At 36.6% G+C, this 20,121-nt stretch overlaps 1 protein-coding gene across 1 annotated transcript; it reads right to left on the bottom strand.

Moving 5' to 3' along the window:
- Positions 1 to 11,297: 11,297 nt before the first annotated feature.
- LOC114755367 (uncharacterized) lies at positions 11,298 to 11,708 on the bottom strand. The gene has a single exon (XM_028944245.1). It carries the CDS (start codon positions 11,706 to 11,708, stop codon positions 11,298 to 11,300), a length of 411 nt encoding a protein of 136 aa, XP_028800078.1.
- Positions 11,709 to 20,121: the final 8,413 nt, after the last annotated feature.

Genomic DNA, 20,121 nt, shown 5'->3' with positions numbered 1-20,121 from the left:
TGGCTGTAGAGGAAGTAGTATATACGAACTAAATCTTTTTTTTTTAAAAAAAAACAGAGGACATTCACGTTTGTTTAGCGAAACAGAAGTAAAAAATCGATTTTTTACTTCTGTTTCTCCAAAAACAGACATGAATTGACGTCTGTTTATAATAAAACAGACGTGAATTCATGTCTGTTTTTGGAGAAATAGGTGTGAATACTACAACTTTTCCTCGTTTGTTCAAAATAGAAGTAAAAAGGGGGTACTTTTTATGTCCATTCTTTTCATGTCCCCTGCAAAACAGACATAAAAAGTCATGCAAAACAGAAGTAAAAAGTCTTCATTATAGTAGTGAAAATACCTCCAAGGCGGTTACTGCTATAGATCAACTTGAAGTTGGTTCAATGCTTGGAGAGAAAGGAAACTGTAAAGCTGATCATATTCAACCAGAGCTATTATTGGTTAAAGGAAAGGGGAGTAATCTGTTCTCTCTTGAACTTCATAAACTGATCCCTTCTGTTGTGCAACCACCCATGCTTGATTTGAAACCACTACCCCTACTTTGAAATATGTTTTTCTTGAGTCTAATGAACAATTATCTGTTATTATTACTAAGTCGCTGTCTGAGGGTGAGGAAGAGAGACTCTTATCTGTTTTAAGGGAGCATAAGAGGGCAATAGGGTAGACCTTAGCGCATATTCTTGAAATTAGTCCTGCTATTTGCACACACAGGATTCTCCTTAGTGAGGGATCAAAACCAGTAAGGTAACCCTAAAGACAACTGAACCCTCTTATCCTTGATGTAGTTAAGAAGGAGATTACTAAGCTTTTGAGCACAGGGATTATCTATCCCATTTATGATAGTGAATGGGTCAGTCTGGTACACGTAGTACCCAAAAAGAGTGGGGTGACAATGGTTAAGAATGAACGGGATGAGCTTATCCTTACGAGGGTGCAAAATTCATGGTATGTGTACATAGACTATAGAAAACTTAATGATGCCACATGAAAAGATCACTCCCCTATCCCTTTCATAGAACAAATGTTAGAGAGGCCTGCTGGCAAGTCACACTATTGTCTCTTAGATGGTTTTTCAGGTTATTTTCAGGTTCCTATAGTCCCCGAGGATCAGGACAAAACCACATTTACATGCCCCTTATGTATCTTCGCTTATCGTAGGATGCCATTTGGGTTATGTAACGCTCCAAGCACCTTTCAAAGGTGCATGATGGCTATTTTTAGTGATCCCCTTGAGGAAAACATGGAAGTCTTCATGGATGACTTCACAGTCTATCAGGAGAGTTTTGATCAGTGCCTGAATAGCCTAAAGTAGGCTTTTGAGAGGTGCATAGACAAGAAATTGGTCTTAAATTTGAGAAATGTCATTTTTTGGTGGATAGTAGGATAGTTTTAGGTCACCTAATCTCCCAATAGGGGATTGAGGTTGATTAGGCTAACATTGAAGTTATTTCCTCACTTCCTTACCCCACCTGTCTTAAAGATTTGAAGTCCTTCTTAGGGCATGCAGGGTTTTATAGGTGATTTATTACAGATTTTAGTAAAGTTGCCCCACCCCTTTCTACTTTGTTGAAAAAAGATGTGGAATTTAACTTTGATGACAATTGTAGACATGCCTTTGATACTCTTAAATCTATGCTTGTTTCACCTCCAATTTTAACTGCACCTAACTAGGATTTACACTTTGAACTATCATGTGACACTTCTAATTTTACAGTGGTGCCATGCTTGGTCAAAAGGAGGAGAGGCAATCCAGAGTCATAGCTTATGCTTCTAAAACACTTGACCCAGCTCAAGTCAACTATACTACCACTGAGAAGAAGATGTTTGCTATTGTTTTTGCCTTGGATAAGTTTAGGCAATATCTAATCAATTCTCGAGCGATTGTGTTTACAAATCATGTGGTGGTCTGCTATCTACTCAAGAAGCCATAATCCAAGCCAAGATTAATAAGGTGGCCTTTGCTTCTACAAGAGTTTGATATAGAGATAAAAGATTGAGCAGGGGCAGTGAATCAAGTAGCGAATCACCTAAGTAGGCTACCAGAGGACACAGGGGGAGTAGACTCTTCTAAACTCACTTGTGATTCTTTTCTTGATTCTGCTTTATGTGCTGTGTTTGTTAAAGAGCCTTGGCATGCTGATATTGTCAATTATCTCGTGACTGGACTCACCCCTCCTTTTATGTCTAGATTTCAGGCACAGAAGCTTCGAAGTGAGTCCCAACACTACATATGGGATACACCTCATCTATGGAGAATGTGTAGTGATTAACTTATTAGGAAGTGTGTGTCGCATGAAGATTTTGAGCCCATCATTTTAGCTTTCCATTCCATGATTTGTGGGGGTCATTTTAGTACAAGGAGAACATCGAGGAAAATCATAGATTCTGGATTTTATTCGCCAACCCTTTTTAAGGACTTTTTTGCATTTTGTCAGCCCTGTGACAAATGTCAATGTTTTGGAGGGTTAGAAAAAAGGCATGAGATGCCTCAATGTCACACCTTACTATTATATTGACTTAGGTTCCTTGCAAGATCATTTTAGACCACATTGGATGGTCTTGGGCTCACTTTAGTACAAGGAGATCAACGGGTAAAAATCCAGTTTTTCTGGCCCAACTTCAAAAATTTATAACTTATTCTACAAAAATCCAATTGGGGTGGTTTAAAATTCTACTTAAAGATGTTTAAGTTCCCTTTCAAGGAAAAATAATCTCATTTTCTAATTCCTTGTGAGAAAGTGTCAAGTTTTTGAGAAAAGCAACACTGTCCATTTGCCAAAAACTCTGGTTCCCAGATTCTGACCATTAATTTTGAAAAATCATTATAAATCGTATACTGGGCTATTTTTAACATATTAGCCATCAATTTGAAGCTTAGGAAGTTATCTTTCATCATGCTAAATTTCATGATTAAATACATTCGGGAACATAATCAAAAAGTCACGTGAACCAGTCAGTGTCAGTGTGCTTCCAGCACTGTTAGTTTAATATTTACATAACCAAAATGAGCTCATGAATTTTTGTGGCTAAACCCCACAAATTAGCCTTTAATCTACAGATTTCCCTTGGAAGATTCAAGCCCTAAAATGTTACATTATTTTTGGGGGATGAGATTTTTGAAAATCCCAGTAGCAAATTAACCAACTATAGCACCAAGCAAGCATCATTATTATGCATGATCATATTAGCTACTATTGGTGAACTAACATGCTTATCATTTGGAAAACTCAAATATGCAAAGGCCAAAGCAAGATACTATAAAGAGCAGCCACATAACAATCAAGAAAGCTCAACCACAATAATAGTAATTAACCATACAATAATCAACAATGCTAGTTAGTGGTAGTAGCTAGGTTTAACTTATTACCTTGCTCCAAAAGTCTTAGCTTTTCTTCCTTCTCCTCTTTCCCTTGACAAATGTCAAACCCTAACAATATAATCCATCAAGAAAGGCAGCCATAATCATTATCCAACCATGAAAAAGCAAGAACATACATCAAAATGATTTTTGAACCATAAAGTTCCCTCCTTTGTTCACTACTTTTAGATTTGGCTCTTTTAACCCTAAAAATTACTTCTTCACTTAACCCTACATGGATTTTCATGTAGATTTCAAAAATGGGCTTAGATTTATGAAAATAAAATGGCCTCCTTCAGTTTTCCTTTTGACCGAACCACAAGGAATCATGAACCAAAAATCACAACTTTGCTTTAAAGCTTCCAACACTTGTTCCTTTTAGTCTACCCTACACCATTCCTCATTTTAAGCATCATGGAAGCCTTAAAACAATGAAAAACTCATCCTAGGGTTCAGTTTTCACTTGGCCGAAATGGAAGCTCAAGAAAACAACCATGAAAAATGCTTTAAAACAACTTAAACTCACTTGCAAACACTAGGATCTAGCTTGTGTTGTTGTGTCTTAGCAAGTGTGATGATCAAAACTTCTTTCTCCTTTTTATTAATCAGTTCGATCAACATCAAGAGAGGGAGGAGACAGATTTTTAACCATAAGAAGGAAAGAAAACAAAGTAAGAACACCTTTAGAACCAAGATCTAACCTTGAAAGCTTACTTGAATGACCAAAGGTGCTCCCTTTCTTCTTGTTTTCTCTCAAACTCTCTTTTCTCTCCCTTTTCCTCCTTGGCTGAAATGAGCATCTGAAATTAGGGGAGAGAAGAGCTTGATTAATGCTTCAAAATATCCCAACCACCTTCTTTAATGATAGTCCAAGTGTCATTACCTTACTAAGTCTTGATTCCTCTTTCCTAATTACCCTCTTTGTCTCAAAATTAATTTCTTAATATTTAAATAAAAAGGAAAATTAATTTCCTTCTCTTTAGGGATTTTTTCATTTTTTATCATTATTTGAAAAATCTTAGATACTTGAGGGTCTTCATTTAATTCCATAATTCCTTATAATTCCTTGGAATCTCATAGGAATTTTCTTGGAATTTTATTCCCCTTAAAAATATTTATTTGGAATTTTTCAAATAAAATCCCTTAATTAGCCCAAATCACTATTTAATTCTCTCATAATTTCTCTAAGGGTAATTTGGTCATAAAACCAACTTTATAATTTCATATAACCCTCAGAGGTATTATCCCTATTTTTCCTTAATTTTTCAAGGCTTAGAAATATTTTTCCTTATTTACATTTGACCAATTTTCCTTAATTAGTCAATTTCCTATAATTGGCTTGGAAAATTACTGTAATTATTTTCCACCAAAATCCTTTAACTTCTCCTTATCATTTTTAATCCTCAATAATTTGAGAATATTTCTTATCTCTAATTATGATAATGCTGGATGTGACATTTCTCCCCCCTAAATAAATTTCGTCCTCGAAATTTAAAGCATACCTTAATGGAAAAGCTCAGGGTACTTTTCCTTCATCTCAGCTTCTATCTCCCATGTGGCTTCTTCAGAGGAAAGACCCTTCCAGACCACTTTGACCAGGGGAATCTGCTTGTTCCTTAGTTGCTTGGTCTTCTGATCAACGATTCGTTCTGGTCTAACCTCAAAAGATAGATTATCCCGAAGTGCAATGTCATCATAGCTTATGACATGCGTGGGATCTGGATGGTACTTCTTTAGTTGGGAGACATGGAAAACATCATGAATCTGACTTAGCTTCGGGGGAAGAGCCAACTTGTAGGCCACTGGTCCAGCTTTAGATAGGATTTGAAATGGTCCAACATACTTTGGACTGAGCTTCTTAGTCTTTAGAGATCGACTAACTCCCGTTGTTGGTGACACCTTGAGGAAAACATGATCACCAATATCAAATTCTAACGGTCTCCTTCTCGTATCTGCATAACTCTTTTGCCTACTCTGAGCCATCAGAAGTCTCTGCTGAATGGCTTTTATCTGTCGGGAAGTCTGATCCATCATGTCAGGACCAAGAGAACTTCTCTCACTAAGCTCTGTCCAACATAAGGGAAATCTGCACTTTCTCCCATACAATGCCTCGTAAGGTGCCATTTGAATACTTGAATGGAAACTGTTATTGTAGGCAAATTTAATTAACGATAAGGATGTATCCCAATTACCGCCAAAATCCAATACACAGGCACGTAACATATCCTCTAATGTCTGAATTGTTCTTTCTATCTGCCCATCCGTTTGGGGGTGGTAGGCTGTGCTGAATCTAAGAGTGGTGTCCATCTCTTTCTGTAAGGACCTCCAAAACTTCAAAGTAAATCTTGGGTCTCGGTCCGAAACAATACTGCTTGGAACACCATGCAGCCTAACAATCTCCTTGATGTAAAGTCTCTCTAACTTCTTTGGAGAATCCTTTACATTCATATTGAGAAAATACGCGGACTTAGTCAGACGGTCTATTATTACCCATATTGCATCATGTTTCGACGCTGTCATCGGTAACCCTATTATAAAGTCCATGGATACACTGTCCCATTTCCACTCAAGGATATCCAGGGGTTGCAACTCTCCTGCAGGCTTCTGGTGTTCTACCTTTACCTTCTGGCAGGTAAGATACTTTGTCACATATTTCGTGATATCCTTCTTCATTCCAGGCCACCAGAAGAGTTCTTTAACATCATGGTACATCTTGGTCATTCCTGGATGAAGAGAATATTTGCTCTTATGGGCTTCTGTCAATATCTCTTTTCTGAGACCCGACACTTGGGGAACATATGTTCTTCCTTTAAACTTCAGTATCCCCTCCTCAGAAATTTTAAAATTCTTACTCTCGCCTCTAGACAGCTTCTCCTTGAGAATTTTTGCTAGCCAGTCCTGTGACTGTGCTTCTCTAATTTGATCTTTGAGCAGGGCTGTAAACTGGGTTTTACCTCTATTTCCTTCTACTAACTACATCTGATATAGAGGACCCCAATCTCTGAATCCTCTACAAGCTTCTGCTCTCTGATCATCAGCGATGCTACCTGTACTGTCTTTCTGCTTAAGGCATCCGTGACTACATTTGCTTTGCCTGGATGGTACTTAATTTGAAAATCATAAATTTTGAGTAAGTCCATCTACCTTCGTTGTCTCATATTCAACTCTTTCTAGTCATGGAGGTACTTAAGGTTTTTGTGGTCACAAAACAATTCTACGGTTGTTCCATACAAATAGTGTCTCCATATCCTCAGTGCATAAACTATCGCTGCCAACTCCAGGTCATGGGTTGGGTACTTCTCCTCGTGAGATTTCAACTAGCGTGAGGCGTAGGCTACTACCCTCCCTTGCTGCATAAGCACACATCCCAGTCCGTGCTTGCTAGCATCTGTGTAAACCACATACGGTTGTGAAGGATCAGGAAGTATAAGTACGAGAGTAGAAGTGAGCTTCCTCTTCAGCTCCTGAAAACTAGCCTCACTCTTCTCATCCCACAAGAACAGCTGGTTCTTCCTGGTTAACTTGGTCAGTGGGAGAGCAATTCGAGAAAAGTCCTGGATGAATCTTCTGTAATACCCTGCTAGTTCGAGGAAACTTTTGATCCCAGTCACCGTCTTGGGTCTCTCCCAGTTGAGTACTGCCTCAATCTTACTGGGGTCGACAGCCACTCCCTCTCGGGAAATCACATGGCCGAGAAATCAGACTTCCTAGAGCCAAAACTCACACTTACTAAGTTTAGCCACCAACTGTTTCTCTTTCAGGGTATTTAGGACAATCCTCAAATGCTCCTCATGCTCTTTTGGAGACTTGGAGTACACTAAGATGTCATCAATGAATACGACCACAAATTGATCCAAGTAAGGACGAAAAGTCCTATTCATGTAGTCCATGAATATCACAGGTACATTCATCAATCCGAACGGCATCACTAAGAATTCATAGTGCCCATATCGGGTTCTTGTTGGAATGGTTGAACACCCAAGAGGGGGATGAATTGGGTGTTGATTAAAATTAAAAATCTTTTCACAATGTAATGAAATTCATACGAAATTCTGAGTATAAAAAACAATGAATCGAGATAAGCATAATCACAGTAGTAAAATGGTTTAGCTAGAAATATAAAGAGGTAAGGGAAGAGAAGATGCAAACAGTGATTTATCCTGGTTCAGTCCTCACTGACCTACGTCCAGTCCTCACTGACCTACGTCCAGTCCTCAGGCTCCCCCTGAGATTTTCAATCGACTATCTCCCTCAAGTTTAACATGGGTACTTGAGAACCACTACAATCACAAGTTTGATCTGGGCACTTGTGACGCCACTTACAATTCTTAGACTAACCAGTCTATTCAGCAGCAACCTCACACCGAGGTAAATACTCCCCCCTACTCACCGTAAGGATACAATCTAATAATGATAATGAAGATTGAATATTTCTTCTCTCAAAGAAGTGATAGATGAATCTTAAGCACGTTTGGGAAACTCTCCTCTCTATCTTACGAATACATAAGTTTTAATCTATGAAGTACAGAGACAGGGAGTTTTCTCTCGGAGCTCTAAATGACAATATGTTGATTCGGCATTTTAGCATTTGATGTTGTAAGCTCAGACTCTTCTCTTCTTTCTTGTTTTGAATGCTCTTCTATTTATAGATGATGTTGGATACTTGACTGTTGAGCATTTTCTTCCCGTTTGGCTTGAAGAATATGACCGTTGAAACTAGCCGTTGGAAGCTTCTGACCAAAGTCGATTCTTCACATCATAAATTCGTTGTGGCTCTTTTCCTGAAATAATCTTCCTCAAATCAAGTGATAAGTATATGATAATCCTAGAAATAATAAGTTGGAAAACCTGGAATCAATCAGTTGTTAAATGTGCTGAGTAATAACTGATCGTGCTTGATCGAAGTGATGTTCGATTACTACTTGATCGAACAGGTTATCGATTATTCTGAGTGAAAGCTTTTGAAACAGATAACTAATTTATCGATCAAGTGATGGAACAATGATTTATCGATCAAGTGATCGATAAAATGCAACAGAGACACTTATGCTAATATGTAAACCAGATAAAGATCAGAGTCACTTTTGATCATAAATCACTTAGCAAAATAATCAAGATGATCATGCATACTAAAAACAGTTTGAAAGAAAATAGATCATTGATTTTAAGAATCATCATAGTTGACTGATGTTTAAACGGAAAATGTTCCATGATCAAACAAGTGATCGAATACTTGTTGATCGAATAGATTATCGATAATCCAAGTGTTACAGAAATGAAACTTCAGTCATTGATGATCGAACAAATTATGGATAAATGGATGATGGATAAGGTTATCGATAAACAATGAGTAAGAATATATTCAACGAAAAACACAGACTATGTGGATTAATCGAACAGGTGATCGATCAATGAATATCCGATCAAGTGATCGATAAAATGAAAAACAGAGATTTAATCCTGTAAGGTAAAGAAACTGATTATCGATCACGTTATGTGAAAATAGGAGTTTCAGGAAATCGGATGATCGATCATTTTATCGATAAATCAATGATCGATTAGGTGATCGAAAAAATGATTCAACATAAGTTAATGCAGTGAAGATAATAATCGATCATTTGATCAATAAATGTTTGATCGATCAATTGATCGATAAAAGATTTTGAACGAATGGTTTTGACAGAGCACTATATCAAGTAAGAAGACATGTAATATTCAAACAAGTTATCGATAAAGGTTTGATCGATTAAGTGATCGATTATTTCTTGCAACATCTTATATTAAGCAGCTATACCAATGATCGATTAGTTGATCGATCAATCTAGCAAGTTATTGAGCAGACTAAATTATCTATCACGTGATCGATAAAACTGACAGTTATTGATTAGGTGATGATAAACATATTCATCTATAACATTATCCAAAAATCATTTATCCAACATGTTACTGATAAAACCTTAATAATATGTATGAAGATAAAGAGAAGAATTGAGGAGATAGTACCAGTAACTTGATGAGTATGTAGTCGCTTGATCAGGCTCGAATAACATATGATAATGGCTTTTCATTTCTTCATCTCTTCTAGAGCTTTTACTCAATAACATATTTGAGTAGCATGTTGCTTGAGAACTTAATCGTTCAGTGTAGAACTTCTGGTCTTTGCCTCAATAAATTCGAAGTCTGATTCCAGCAAAATGAAGGTCAACTTTGGGTGATCATAAATCTTCCAATTCAACTCTAAATTTTACAAATGACCTATCCCCAGAAAGCTCTTTGAGTCTACTTTCTAATGCAACAAGAATCACCCCAAAATTCATTGTGGTTGAAAAGTTATCTTCATCACAATGACTAAAGGTCGGAATAAAGGCGTTAATCCTTACTGCAATCTTTCAAACAACATATCTCCCTCATATGAAACTCTTTTAAGGTGAATTTAGTGTCCATGAACCGTGTTCTGAGTCTAGTTTCATAGGAATCAAGTTTCACCTCAAACGGATTTGTGATTTGAGAGATATTGAAGAAATACCGAACCTATGTCAGAGCTGAACGAAGAACAGAGCATAACAGAGGATGTATTTTATCGATAACTTGATCGATAAATGGATGATCGATCAAGTGATCAATAATTGCCCATGAAAATCACCTCTGAAGCTTATTTTCCATGTTTATATGAAGGGTGACTCAATATATGATGGTATAATTTCCCGTTTGTATATTTTAGGTTCCGACTGAGCCATCCAAACTTCTGATTGAGTATAGCAACATTTAACATCAAATCTATGAACTTGAATCTTGATATTTTCATTTGATCTTGCAAGTTCTTCTTTTCTCAATCTCTCTTCTTCTTCTTCTTCCTCTTGATCATTCTCCATAACTCAAAGTGCAACATAATAACTCTTTTCTTTTCTTGAGAAAACTACACAAGATATTAAGTATGATAGTTAGTCAAAATATGAGATAAATAATTTATGTAAACTTTTTGCTCTATTATTTGACATCATCAAAACTAATCATATCTAACAGTTCTAAACGCAGTTTTAGGGACATCTTCAGACTTAATCTTGAGTTGGTAGTAGCCAGATCGTAGATCAATCTTAGAGAATACACTGGCTTCAACCAACTGGTCTAACAGATCATCTATCCTAGGGAGCGGATACTTGTTCTTAACTGTGACTTTGTTCAACTCCCTGTAGTCTATGCACAGCCTTAGACTACCATCCTTTTTCTTGACAAACAACACTGGAGCACCCCATGGCGACACACTTGGTCTAATAAAACCTTTTTCAAGTAACTCCTCTATCTGCTTCTTAAGTTCTGTCATTTCATTAGGAGCCATTCTATAAGGGGCCTTAGAAATTGGTCCTGCTCCAGGTACTATGTCAATTGTGAATTCTACTTCTCTGTCTGGGAGTAACCCTGCGATCTCTATCAGAAACACTTCTGGAAACTCCCTAACCACTGAGATTTCTCCTATCCCTTCCTCAACTTTGACTTGCACCGAGAAGAAAATGAGGAATCCTTGACAGCCTTTTTGTAAGCATTTGCCCGCTTGGGCTTCCGTGATGAAGTTTAATCTAACTTTCAGATTCAACTCTAAATCCCTCGTAGGTAAGATTAAGGTTTTGTTCTTACAATCCATTAGGATATTGTGGGATGACAACCAATTGAGTCGAATCACCACATCCATCTCATGGAAAGGCATGCATATCAAATCTATAGCAATGCAACAGTGCTTATAACAAACTATACAGTTCAGGCACACATCAGACGTAACTGCCCTACTCTGCGTTGGGGTAGACACATGTAGATCATATGGCAATGTATTTATACTCAAGCCAAGTCTTTCCGCACAGGCATATGAAATAAAAGAATGACTAGTACCCGAATCAAACATTGCAATCACCTGGAGAATTGTTAATCATGATCGTACCTTGGATCATCTCCAGAGACTTCCGGCTTCTTCTCTTGTGATGGCAAACACTCGGCCCAGGGTGCGTGGTCTTGCCTGCTCGGTGTTCTGTGGGCACTCTCTTGAGAAATGTCCAAGTTTGCCACAGGTGTAGCAAACATTCTGCCCAGCCATGCACGGTCTGTCACCGTGATTCTTGCCACACTTAGGACACTCCTTGCCCTTCGGTGCTTTACCGCCCTTCTTGTTCTTGCGGTTATTCCAGGGTTGTTTCCTCTTCTTATTCATGTTGGACGAGGTAACACCTTGACCTCCTTGACCTCCCTTCTCTACTCCGGGAGTTGTCTTGACCATTAGGTGATGGTTGAAGCTGTTTTTCGTGATTCGGCAAGCTTCCACTGCTTTATTGAACTGTTCAAATTGTCTGGGAGCAATCATCTCCCCAATGATTGTCACATCCAGCATTATGATAATTAGATATAAGAAATATTCTCAAATTATTGAGGATTAAAAATGATAAGGAAAAGTCAAAGGATTTTGGTGGAAAATAATTACAGTAATTTTCCAAGCCAATTATAGGAAATTGACTAATTAAGGAAAATTGGTCAAATGTAAATAAGGAAAAATATTTTCAAGCCTTGGAAAATTAAGAAAAAATGAGGATAATATCTTTTGAGAGTTATATGAAATTATAAAGTTAGTTTTATGACTAAATTACCCTTAGAGAAATTATGAGAGAATTAAAGGGTGATTTAGGCTAATTAAGGGATTTTATTTGGAAAATTCCAAATAAATATTTTTAAGGGGAATAAAATTCCAAGAAAATTCCTATGAGATCCCAAGGAATTATAAGGAATCATGGAATTAAATGAAGACCCTCAAGTATCCAAGATTTTTCCAAATAATGATAAAAAGTGAAAAAATCCCTAAAGAGAAGGAAATTAATTTTCCTTTTTATTTAAATATTAGGAAATTAATTTTGAGACAAAGAGGGCAATTTGGAAAGATAATAATGAGGAGAATAAATTATGAGTCTGACAGAAAATAATTACAGAGGCTAAGCTACTATAATTATAGAAAAGAAATTAAACTCAGAGCCTAAAGTATACTGATAAAGCAAGATTGGTGTCTTGCAAATCCAAGGGATCCTATTGAGCCATGTGTCAAGCTCTTGAAGGAGAAGATTTGAATTAGCCAAGTGTCATTCCATAAATGGAGAGGATCTTGACTTTAGTAATTAATTTCATTTGGAATTATGTTAATTAGGAAAGAGGAATCAAGACTTAGTAGGGTAATGACACTTGGACTATCATTAAAGAAGGTGGTTGGGATATTTTGAAGCATTAATCAAGCTCTTCTCTCCACATTTTCAGACGCTCATTTCATCCAAGGGAGAAAATAAGAGAAAAAGAGAGAGTTTGAGAGAAAAACATGAAGAAGCAAGCACCTTTGATCATCCAAGCAAGGTTTCAAGGTTAGATCTTGGTCCTAGAAGTGTTCTTGCTTTGGTTTCTTTCTCTTTTATGGTTAAAAATCTGTCTCCTCCCTCTCTTAATGTGGAGTGAACTGATTAATAAAAAGGGGAAAGAAGTTTTGATCATAACACTTGCTAAGACACAACAACACAAGCTAGATCCTAGTGTTTGCAAGTGAGTTTAAGTTGTTTTAAAGCATTTTTCATGGTTGTTTTCTTGAGCTTCCATTTTGACCAAGTGAGGAACTGAACCCTAGGATGAGTTTTTCATTGTTTTAAGGCTTCCATGATGCTTAAAATGAGGAATGGTGTAGGGTAGACTAAAAGGAACAAGTGTTGGAAGCTTTAAAGCAAAGTTGTGATTTTTGGTTCATGATTCCTTGTGGTTCAGTCAAAGGGAAACTGAAGGAGGCCATTTTATTTTCCTAGATCTAAGCATATATTTGAAATCTACATGAAAAACCATGTAGGGTTGAGTCAAGGAGTGATTTTTAGGGTTAAATAGAACCAAGTTCAAAAATAGTGAGCAAAGGAGGGAACTTTATGGTTCAAAAATCATTTTGATGTACTGTCTTGCTTTTTCATGGTTGGATAATGATTATGGCTGCCTTTGTTGATGGATTATATGGTTAGGGTTTGATATTTGTCAAGGGAAAGAGGAGAAGGAAGAAAAGCTAAGACTTTTGGAGCAAGGTAGTAAGTTAAACCTAGCTACTACCACTAACTAGCATTATTGATTATTGTATGGTTAATTGCTATTATTGTGGTTGAGCTTTCTTGATTGTTATGTGGCTGCTCTATGTAGTATCTTGCTTTGGCCTTTGCATGTTTGAGTTTGCCAAATGACAAGCATGTTAGTTCACTAATAGTAGTTAATATGGCCATGCATAATAATGATGCTTGCTTGGTGCTATAGTTGGTTAATTTGCTACTGGGATTTTCAAAAATCTCATCCCCCAAAAATAATGTAACATTTTAGGACCTGAATCCTCCAAGGGAAAGCTGCAGATTGAAGGCTAATTTGTGGGGTTTAGCCACACAAATTCGTGACCTCATTTTGGTTATGTAAATATTAAACTAACAGTGCTGGAAGCACACTGACATTGACTGGTTCACGTGACTTTTTGATTATGCTCCCGAATATGTTTAATCATGAAATTTGGCATGATAGAAGATAACGCCCTGAGCTTCAATTTGATAGCTAATACGTTAAAAATGTCCCAGTATACGATTTATAATGAGTTTTCAAATTTAATGGTCAGAATCTGGGAATCAGGGTTTTTGGCAAATGGACAGTGTTGCTTTTCTCAAAAACCTGATGCTTTCTCATAAGGAATTGGACAATGAGATTATTTTTCCTTGAAATAGAACTTAAAGAGATTTAATTAGAATTTTGAATGACCCCAATTGGATTTTTGTAGAATAAGTTATGAATTTTTGAAGTTGGGCCAGAAAAACTGGATTTTTACCCGATGAACAGTAAAAATCCGAAAATTAGCGTTTTTATAGAAAAAAGTGAGCCCAAGACCATCCAATGTGGTCTAAAATGATTTTGAAAGGAACCTAAGTCAATATAATAGTAAGGTGTGACATTTTTGGTATCAGAGCAGAGGTTCTGGCATAAGATAGAACACTCTGCTTAAGTATCCCTTAGATGTTGGGAACTAACACCTATTTTCCGGAGTCAAGATGGGGATTACCATAGACTGGGATACTAAACCCGAGCCGTTAGTCAACACTTGAGATCCAATAGTAATTGATCTCACTAAGGACGAGGACCCAGAGGAATGGATAATGGGAGATGCCAGCCCTGGCCATTCATCAGTGTGCTCCAATGACTGTGTTGAGTACTACCCAGAGCTGCTAGGGATCACGACAGAATAGTTGCTGTACCTCCCCTGACCCGGAGACCTGGTCAACCCTGTAACTGGCATGTACCAAGAGCCATTAGATTTAGATCTTTATGTTCAATCTCTTAAGCAGCCTGTTAATCCTGCTATGTATCCATGTAATATCCCTGGACCCATTACTGTACCAGTTGTACCCCTAGCCCCAGCAATACCTGTAGCACCTGCAATACCATTTATACCTGCCCCAGTCCAGCCTAGTCATGAGATCCGTAGTGTGGGTTAGTTAAGTGACCGGCTGAGGTTCATAGGGCGTCACATCAGGAGGGATGTGGATGCAGACCTGAGAGTACACCTAGACTACCTCTAGGGTGTGAGGGAGCTGTATCAGGCACATGGACCAGGCAACCCTTACTTAGAACCATTTGACTGGTTATGTGAGATGGTAGATGTCCTACCTAACACTCCCTTCTGGACCCATGAGATCATCCGCCTGAACTACCTGCTCGGAGATGATGTAAAAGACTGGATCCGCAGCCTTGAGGGCTTTGTTATTGTTCACTTTCTGTAGACGCTAGGACTGTCCTATCACTCACCGCTCAATGACATACGTTTTATCCCTTAACATCTCTTTACTTTAGTTCTTTTTATTTCTTTGGCATACATAATATGGGCTTACTCTTTCCCGTTCATGCTCATACATTTCTATACATGCCATAAACATTATAATTAAATACATGGCATCATAGGCGTCCATAACATAAATTACGTAATAGAAGAATTACACATTGAATAATAATATCATTCATTAACATGAACAATTCTCCACTTTCTTCTCCTTGCTTCTCATGCCATTATTGCCCATTGATGATTGACCTAAATGGTTGGTTAGGGAGGGGTGAGATTCAGGAGAATCTCAGTAGCAAATAGTACCATATTATTCATGCTAGATTGATGCTAATGCACTACACGCACCTTGTTTATTCTCTTGTTAATTAGTGACATATTAGCATGCTCAAAGCTAACTTCTTGATGCATGGCCATGGAGACATAATCTACTCATTATGAATAGCAGTTATAGCAGCTAAAACATATCACAATAACATTCAATAAAATGTACACGGCAACACACACACAAGCATACAACATCAAGCAATGACAATAGGTAAGTTCACTACCTTGCACCTCAAGCTTTCCTCTTACTTTTCCTTTAACTCCCTTGACTTTCCAACCATGTGGGCATTTGGTTAACATCACCAAACATCCTCTTGGATGTTCTAAAGGTCCTAAACATAGTCATAATGATCACACAATCTATTAGGACCACTACATTACATAATATTCAAGACTAGCTCTCTTGAACCTCAACCCTTTCTCTTAGTTTTAGGGTTTTCTTTCTAGCTTTTCTAACATAAATCTCATCATTTATCATCTTTAAGATCCATTTCTTGTCAATTAGGACCACTTTAGATCGTCTTAGATTCAAGAAGATCAAATCTAAAAATTTTGCTTCACGGGTATTGTTCACGCAGAAATTCCAGAATTTTTGCTCAACTTCAAAAATTCACAATTAATTCTAGAAAAATTCATCATCATTGCATCATCTTCTTGCATCATCCTTACGTCATCCTTCTAAAAGATACCAAGTGTCACAAAAGTGGTGGAGGAGAAGGGAGATTAGATCCTAGCCATTGGATCAAAACTTAATCCTCAAGTTTCCTTCGAATTTACTCGGCCCACATTTCTCCGGCTTTCTTTTATGGCCTTCTGGAGCTCAGAAAATTCTTCTATCTACTCCATAAATTCCCTTCTATTCTAGAGAGTATCTATGAATTTTCTTACGCCATAACACTTCCTTTAAGCCTTGCATAAAAATTCATTTACTAAATACCCTTTTAACAGCACAATCAGCTCTTTAATTTATTAAAGCCACTCCATTGGCTTTTTGGTTGCGGGACTAATTTTATAAATTAGTACAACCTTTCAACCATTTAGCCTCACTTTTGCATACATTTTTGAGGTCTCTTCTATAACACCTTATGTTTATACCAAATAACTTATCTTGCGGAAGCATTTGGAATCACTTTTGAAGGCTACAAATGATGAAAAATCAAGTTTGAAAATTTTCATTTACGGGTTACTATTCATTGTCACCTTAAAATGTGACAAACTTCGAAAATTCATACCTAATTGTAGAAAAATTGAAATTGAGTGATTCCAAGTTCTACGGAAAGCTCTTTGGATAAAATTTTGAGGAAAAATAGTTTCTGGACTGATTTCCTTGGAATTTGAGCCCAATTTTGGTCTTATTTGAAAAGTTACTGTTCATTTGGTCATATTTGGATTTTACTGTATTTTTTGCCTAACTTTGGAAAGGCAAAACTTTCTGCTCGGTTATCAAAATCAGGCAAACTACCCCTCATTTTAAAGAGAAAAATAAGATCTCTTTGTTCGCCAAATTTCAAAACCTAACTCACATGTTTACTCAAATGGTCATTGGTCAAATTTTAATCCCTTTTAGTTGACTTTTTACCCCCTTTGGAAGGGTAACTTAACTTAATTGACCACTTAACATCATAGCATACTCTCCTTAGCTATATTAGCTATTTCTAATCATGCTTGGACTATTCTACTCATGCTTATATACCTCTAAGCTTAATCATACTATTGGAAACATAAAGCATGCTTCATATTATATTCCTCCAAAATAGAAAGGTTCAAAGCCATATAAAGTTACTATGGCTTACTACCTCTTCAAGTAAGAGCCAACTCCTTTCCTTTGCCCTTGGATGTTGAAGGCCCTAGGGTTTGTTTAAATATTGGGGTAAGATTCTTGGAGAATCTTAGTAGCAATTGCATACATTATCAAGGTCACACAATACATTGTAAATCAAGCTACATGCATGTATACTTTAACTTTATGTTCATGCTATGGCAAGGACATATCATCATAAACATTCATAGCACTCAACAAAGCATAAGCCAATGCATAATTTGCATGGAGGCAACATCATATAACATAACATTCTCATCCACCTCATAGCATAACAGGTTAGCAAAACACATAGCCATAATCATACAAGGTAAGGTGACACTCTAATATAATGAATTGCAAAAGCTACCTTGATTGCTTTCCTTCCTCTTGAATTCTTTCCTCTTGATTAGATCCTTATCCCTTTGTTGTGTATAGCCTATTAGGCAACCAATGACACAACATTAAGTATTATTATAACTTCATAACTTAACATAACCCTTAAACCCCTTTTTCTTGATTTTTAGGGTTTATTTTCTAGCTTTGATTCTTGAACTTTCTTGGGCTTTTCCTATATAATTTTTCATGTAGAATCCATTTATCATATTAGTTTTATGAAAATCCAATCCCTTCCCATTGACTTAGCTTGGCCAAACCATATATATATTTGTAGGGAAAAGGATTTTTAACCAAACTAACATGTAACCACTTAATCTTTAACCTTTAACCATGCTTAATCTTCCTCTAAACCATTCCTTATCATTTTGATAAAATTTGGGCAGCACTTCCCCTTAGAAAAATGACTTTCTATCATCATTAAAATAGCCTAAAACTAACATACCATCATTATAACTTGAAATGGAAGAGTTTTAGAAGCTTACCTTGCTTCCAAATAACTTTCTCTCACTAGAATTCTTCTCTTTCTCTCTCTACATGAAAATTTGCAAGAGGTTTCCTACTTGAAAGGTCTTGCATGAAATGAACATGTGAGGGGGTATTTATAGGCTTCATATTTCACTAATTCCACATATGCCCTTCTTGCATAAGACATAATCTTAGCCCTCCAATTTTTACCTCTTTCCACATGTACAAATCTTAGGCTATGTAGCTTAGTATGTTGACACTTGAATGATGAGTCATTAGGGCTTATGTCATCTCTTCTTATCCATTAAGATTAATTAGGCTCTAATCAAGGTTTACTCTCTTAATCCCTTGATTAACTTGGCTAATCACCCTTCTAGAAACTTTTGACTTTTCAAAAGTAGATGGTTGAATCCTAGCCATCCAATGAACCATGTTTGCCACATGTCACAGTCCTACGGAAGATGATTTAACCCTAATCGTCTTACTTAAACCTAATTAGGTTTTAACCTATCTTGATTTATTTTTTTCTTTTTCTTTTTCTTTTTTTTTCTTGGCCAATTTAGGCGTGACATGTGTCCTTGTCCATCTGTAGGAAATTTTATCACCCCTGTTGTCCAGACAGTCCACTGAGTCTTAATATAGTACTGGTTTATTTTATCTGATAGCCGAAAAATTCTAGTATCTCAAAATTCTTATATCAGCTCACCATTAATTATGTCTCAGTAAAGGGGTATTTCCTGATTAATTTCATAATTTTTCTCCCTCTATAACTCCTTAAATTGTCATTTCTGTAAAAACAGAAAATCTACCAATATTAATTTAGCTTTAAATTCAATTAAAGCTAACCTCCTCTTCATTTAGGGTTGGAAATAATTTTATAAATTTCCATAATTCCTAAACGAATTTCCTTTAATTTTTCATAATTTTCTGAGATCTCTAAGTATTTTAAAGAATTAATATTAGCTAATTTTTTCTTAATTTAGCCAATATTAATAATTAAAATAATTTTTAATAAATTATTTTCAACCTGTATTTACTTTCTAGACCTCAAATACCATTCTACGGCATTAATTCTATTTTCAATGATTTACTAGAAATTTTTAGGATTTCCAGACACTAATTACGATGATACCCTTTGTAGTCCAATCATTTTAAAAATGACAATTTGGTCCTTTTCAGTTCTCACTTTAATTGTTGTGCTGTTTATCTATCTTTTATCTCACCTGGCCTTGGTCAGCCCTAATTCTTTCATTATTCATACTAAAGATATTAGGGTATGACATATTTCTCTATTTCTAGGTTAGAAATTTTGGGATGTTACATCTTTCTATTTTAAATAATTACCTCGAGCCATGTACTTTTTATCAGCCATAATCTTATAAATTCTATTTAAGTTGCTGATTGAGCTCAAATTATTCTTATCTTTTCATTACATCATTCTTGGTTTTGTTGCATTTTCTGGCTCTTTTGGCTATAATTTAGCTTGTTTTAGATTAAGAGTCCTTGCATTGAGTTAGTGTCTTTCTTAGGGTAAAATCATCATAATTAGTTATTAATTGTATTCAATTAATTTCTAGGACAATTGATGCCTTAAATTGTTGCTTTTCAGTGTAGGACACCTGAGATTGGAGCCAAGATTGAAGACTCAAGGCACAAAGAGCAAAAAGAGGAGCCTCTGCCATGGTTCGCCACGGCACACTCTGCCTTCGCCGCAGTGAACGTCTGCCTTCAGGAAAGAAACTCTCTGCCATGGTTCGCCGCGGTGAACCCCTCGTATCAGCAAAATCAGACCCGACCATTTTGGGAAAATTTGACTTGCCTACTTCCATGAACCGACCCAGACACGTCATATTCGGGTTAGAAACCCTATTTTCGGTATAAGTGAGGTCAGACACGAATATTCAGCCACCATCC

The sequence above is a fragment of the Neltuma alba genome, unplaced genomic scaffold, assembly GCF_004799145.2.
Source record: "Neltuma alba isolate B1F8T4 unplaced genomic scaffold, ASM479914v2 tig00010259_pilon, whole genome shotgun sequence".
NCBI classification, from domain to species: Eukaryota; Viridiplantae; Streptophyta; class Magnoliopsida; order Fabales; family Fabaceae; genus Neltuma; species Neltuma alba.
This window is presented reverse-complemented; position numbering and strand designations above follow the sequence as displayed.

Bases quoted from the DNA above. Each gene is read 5' to 3' on its own strand.
- LOC114755367 (XM_028944245.1), bottom strand. From the start codon at position 11,708: ATGATTGCTCCCAGACAATTTGAACAGTTCAATAAAGCAGTGGAAGCT.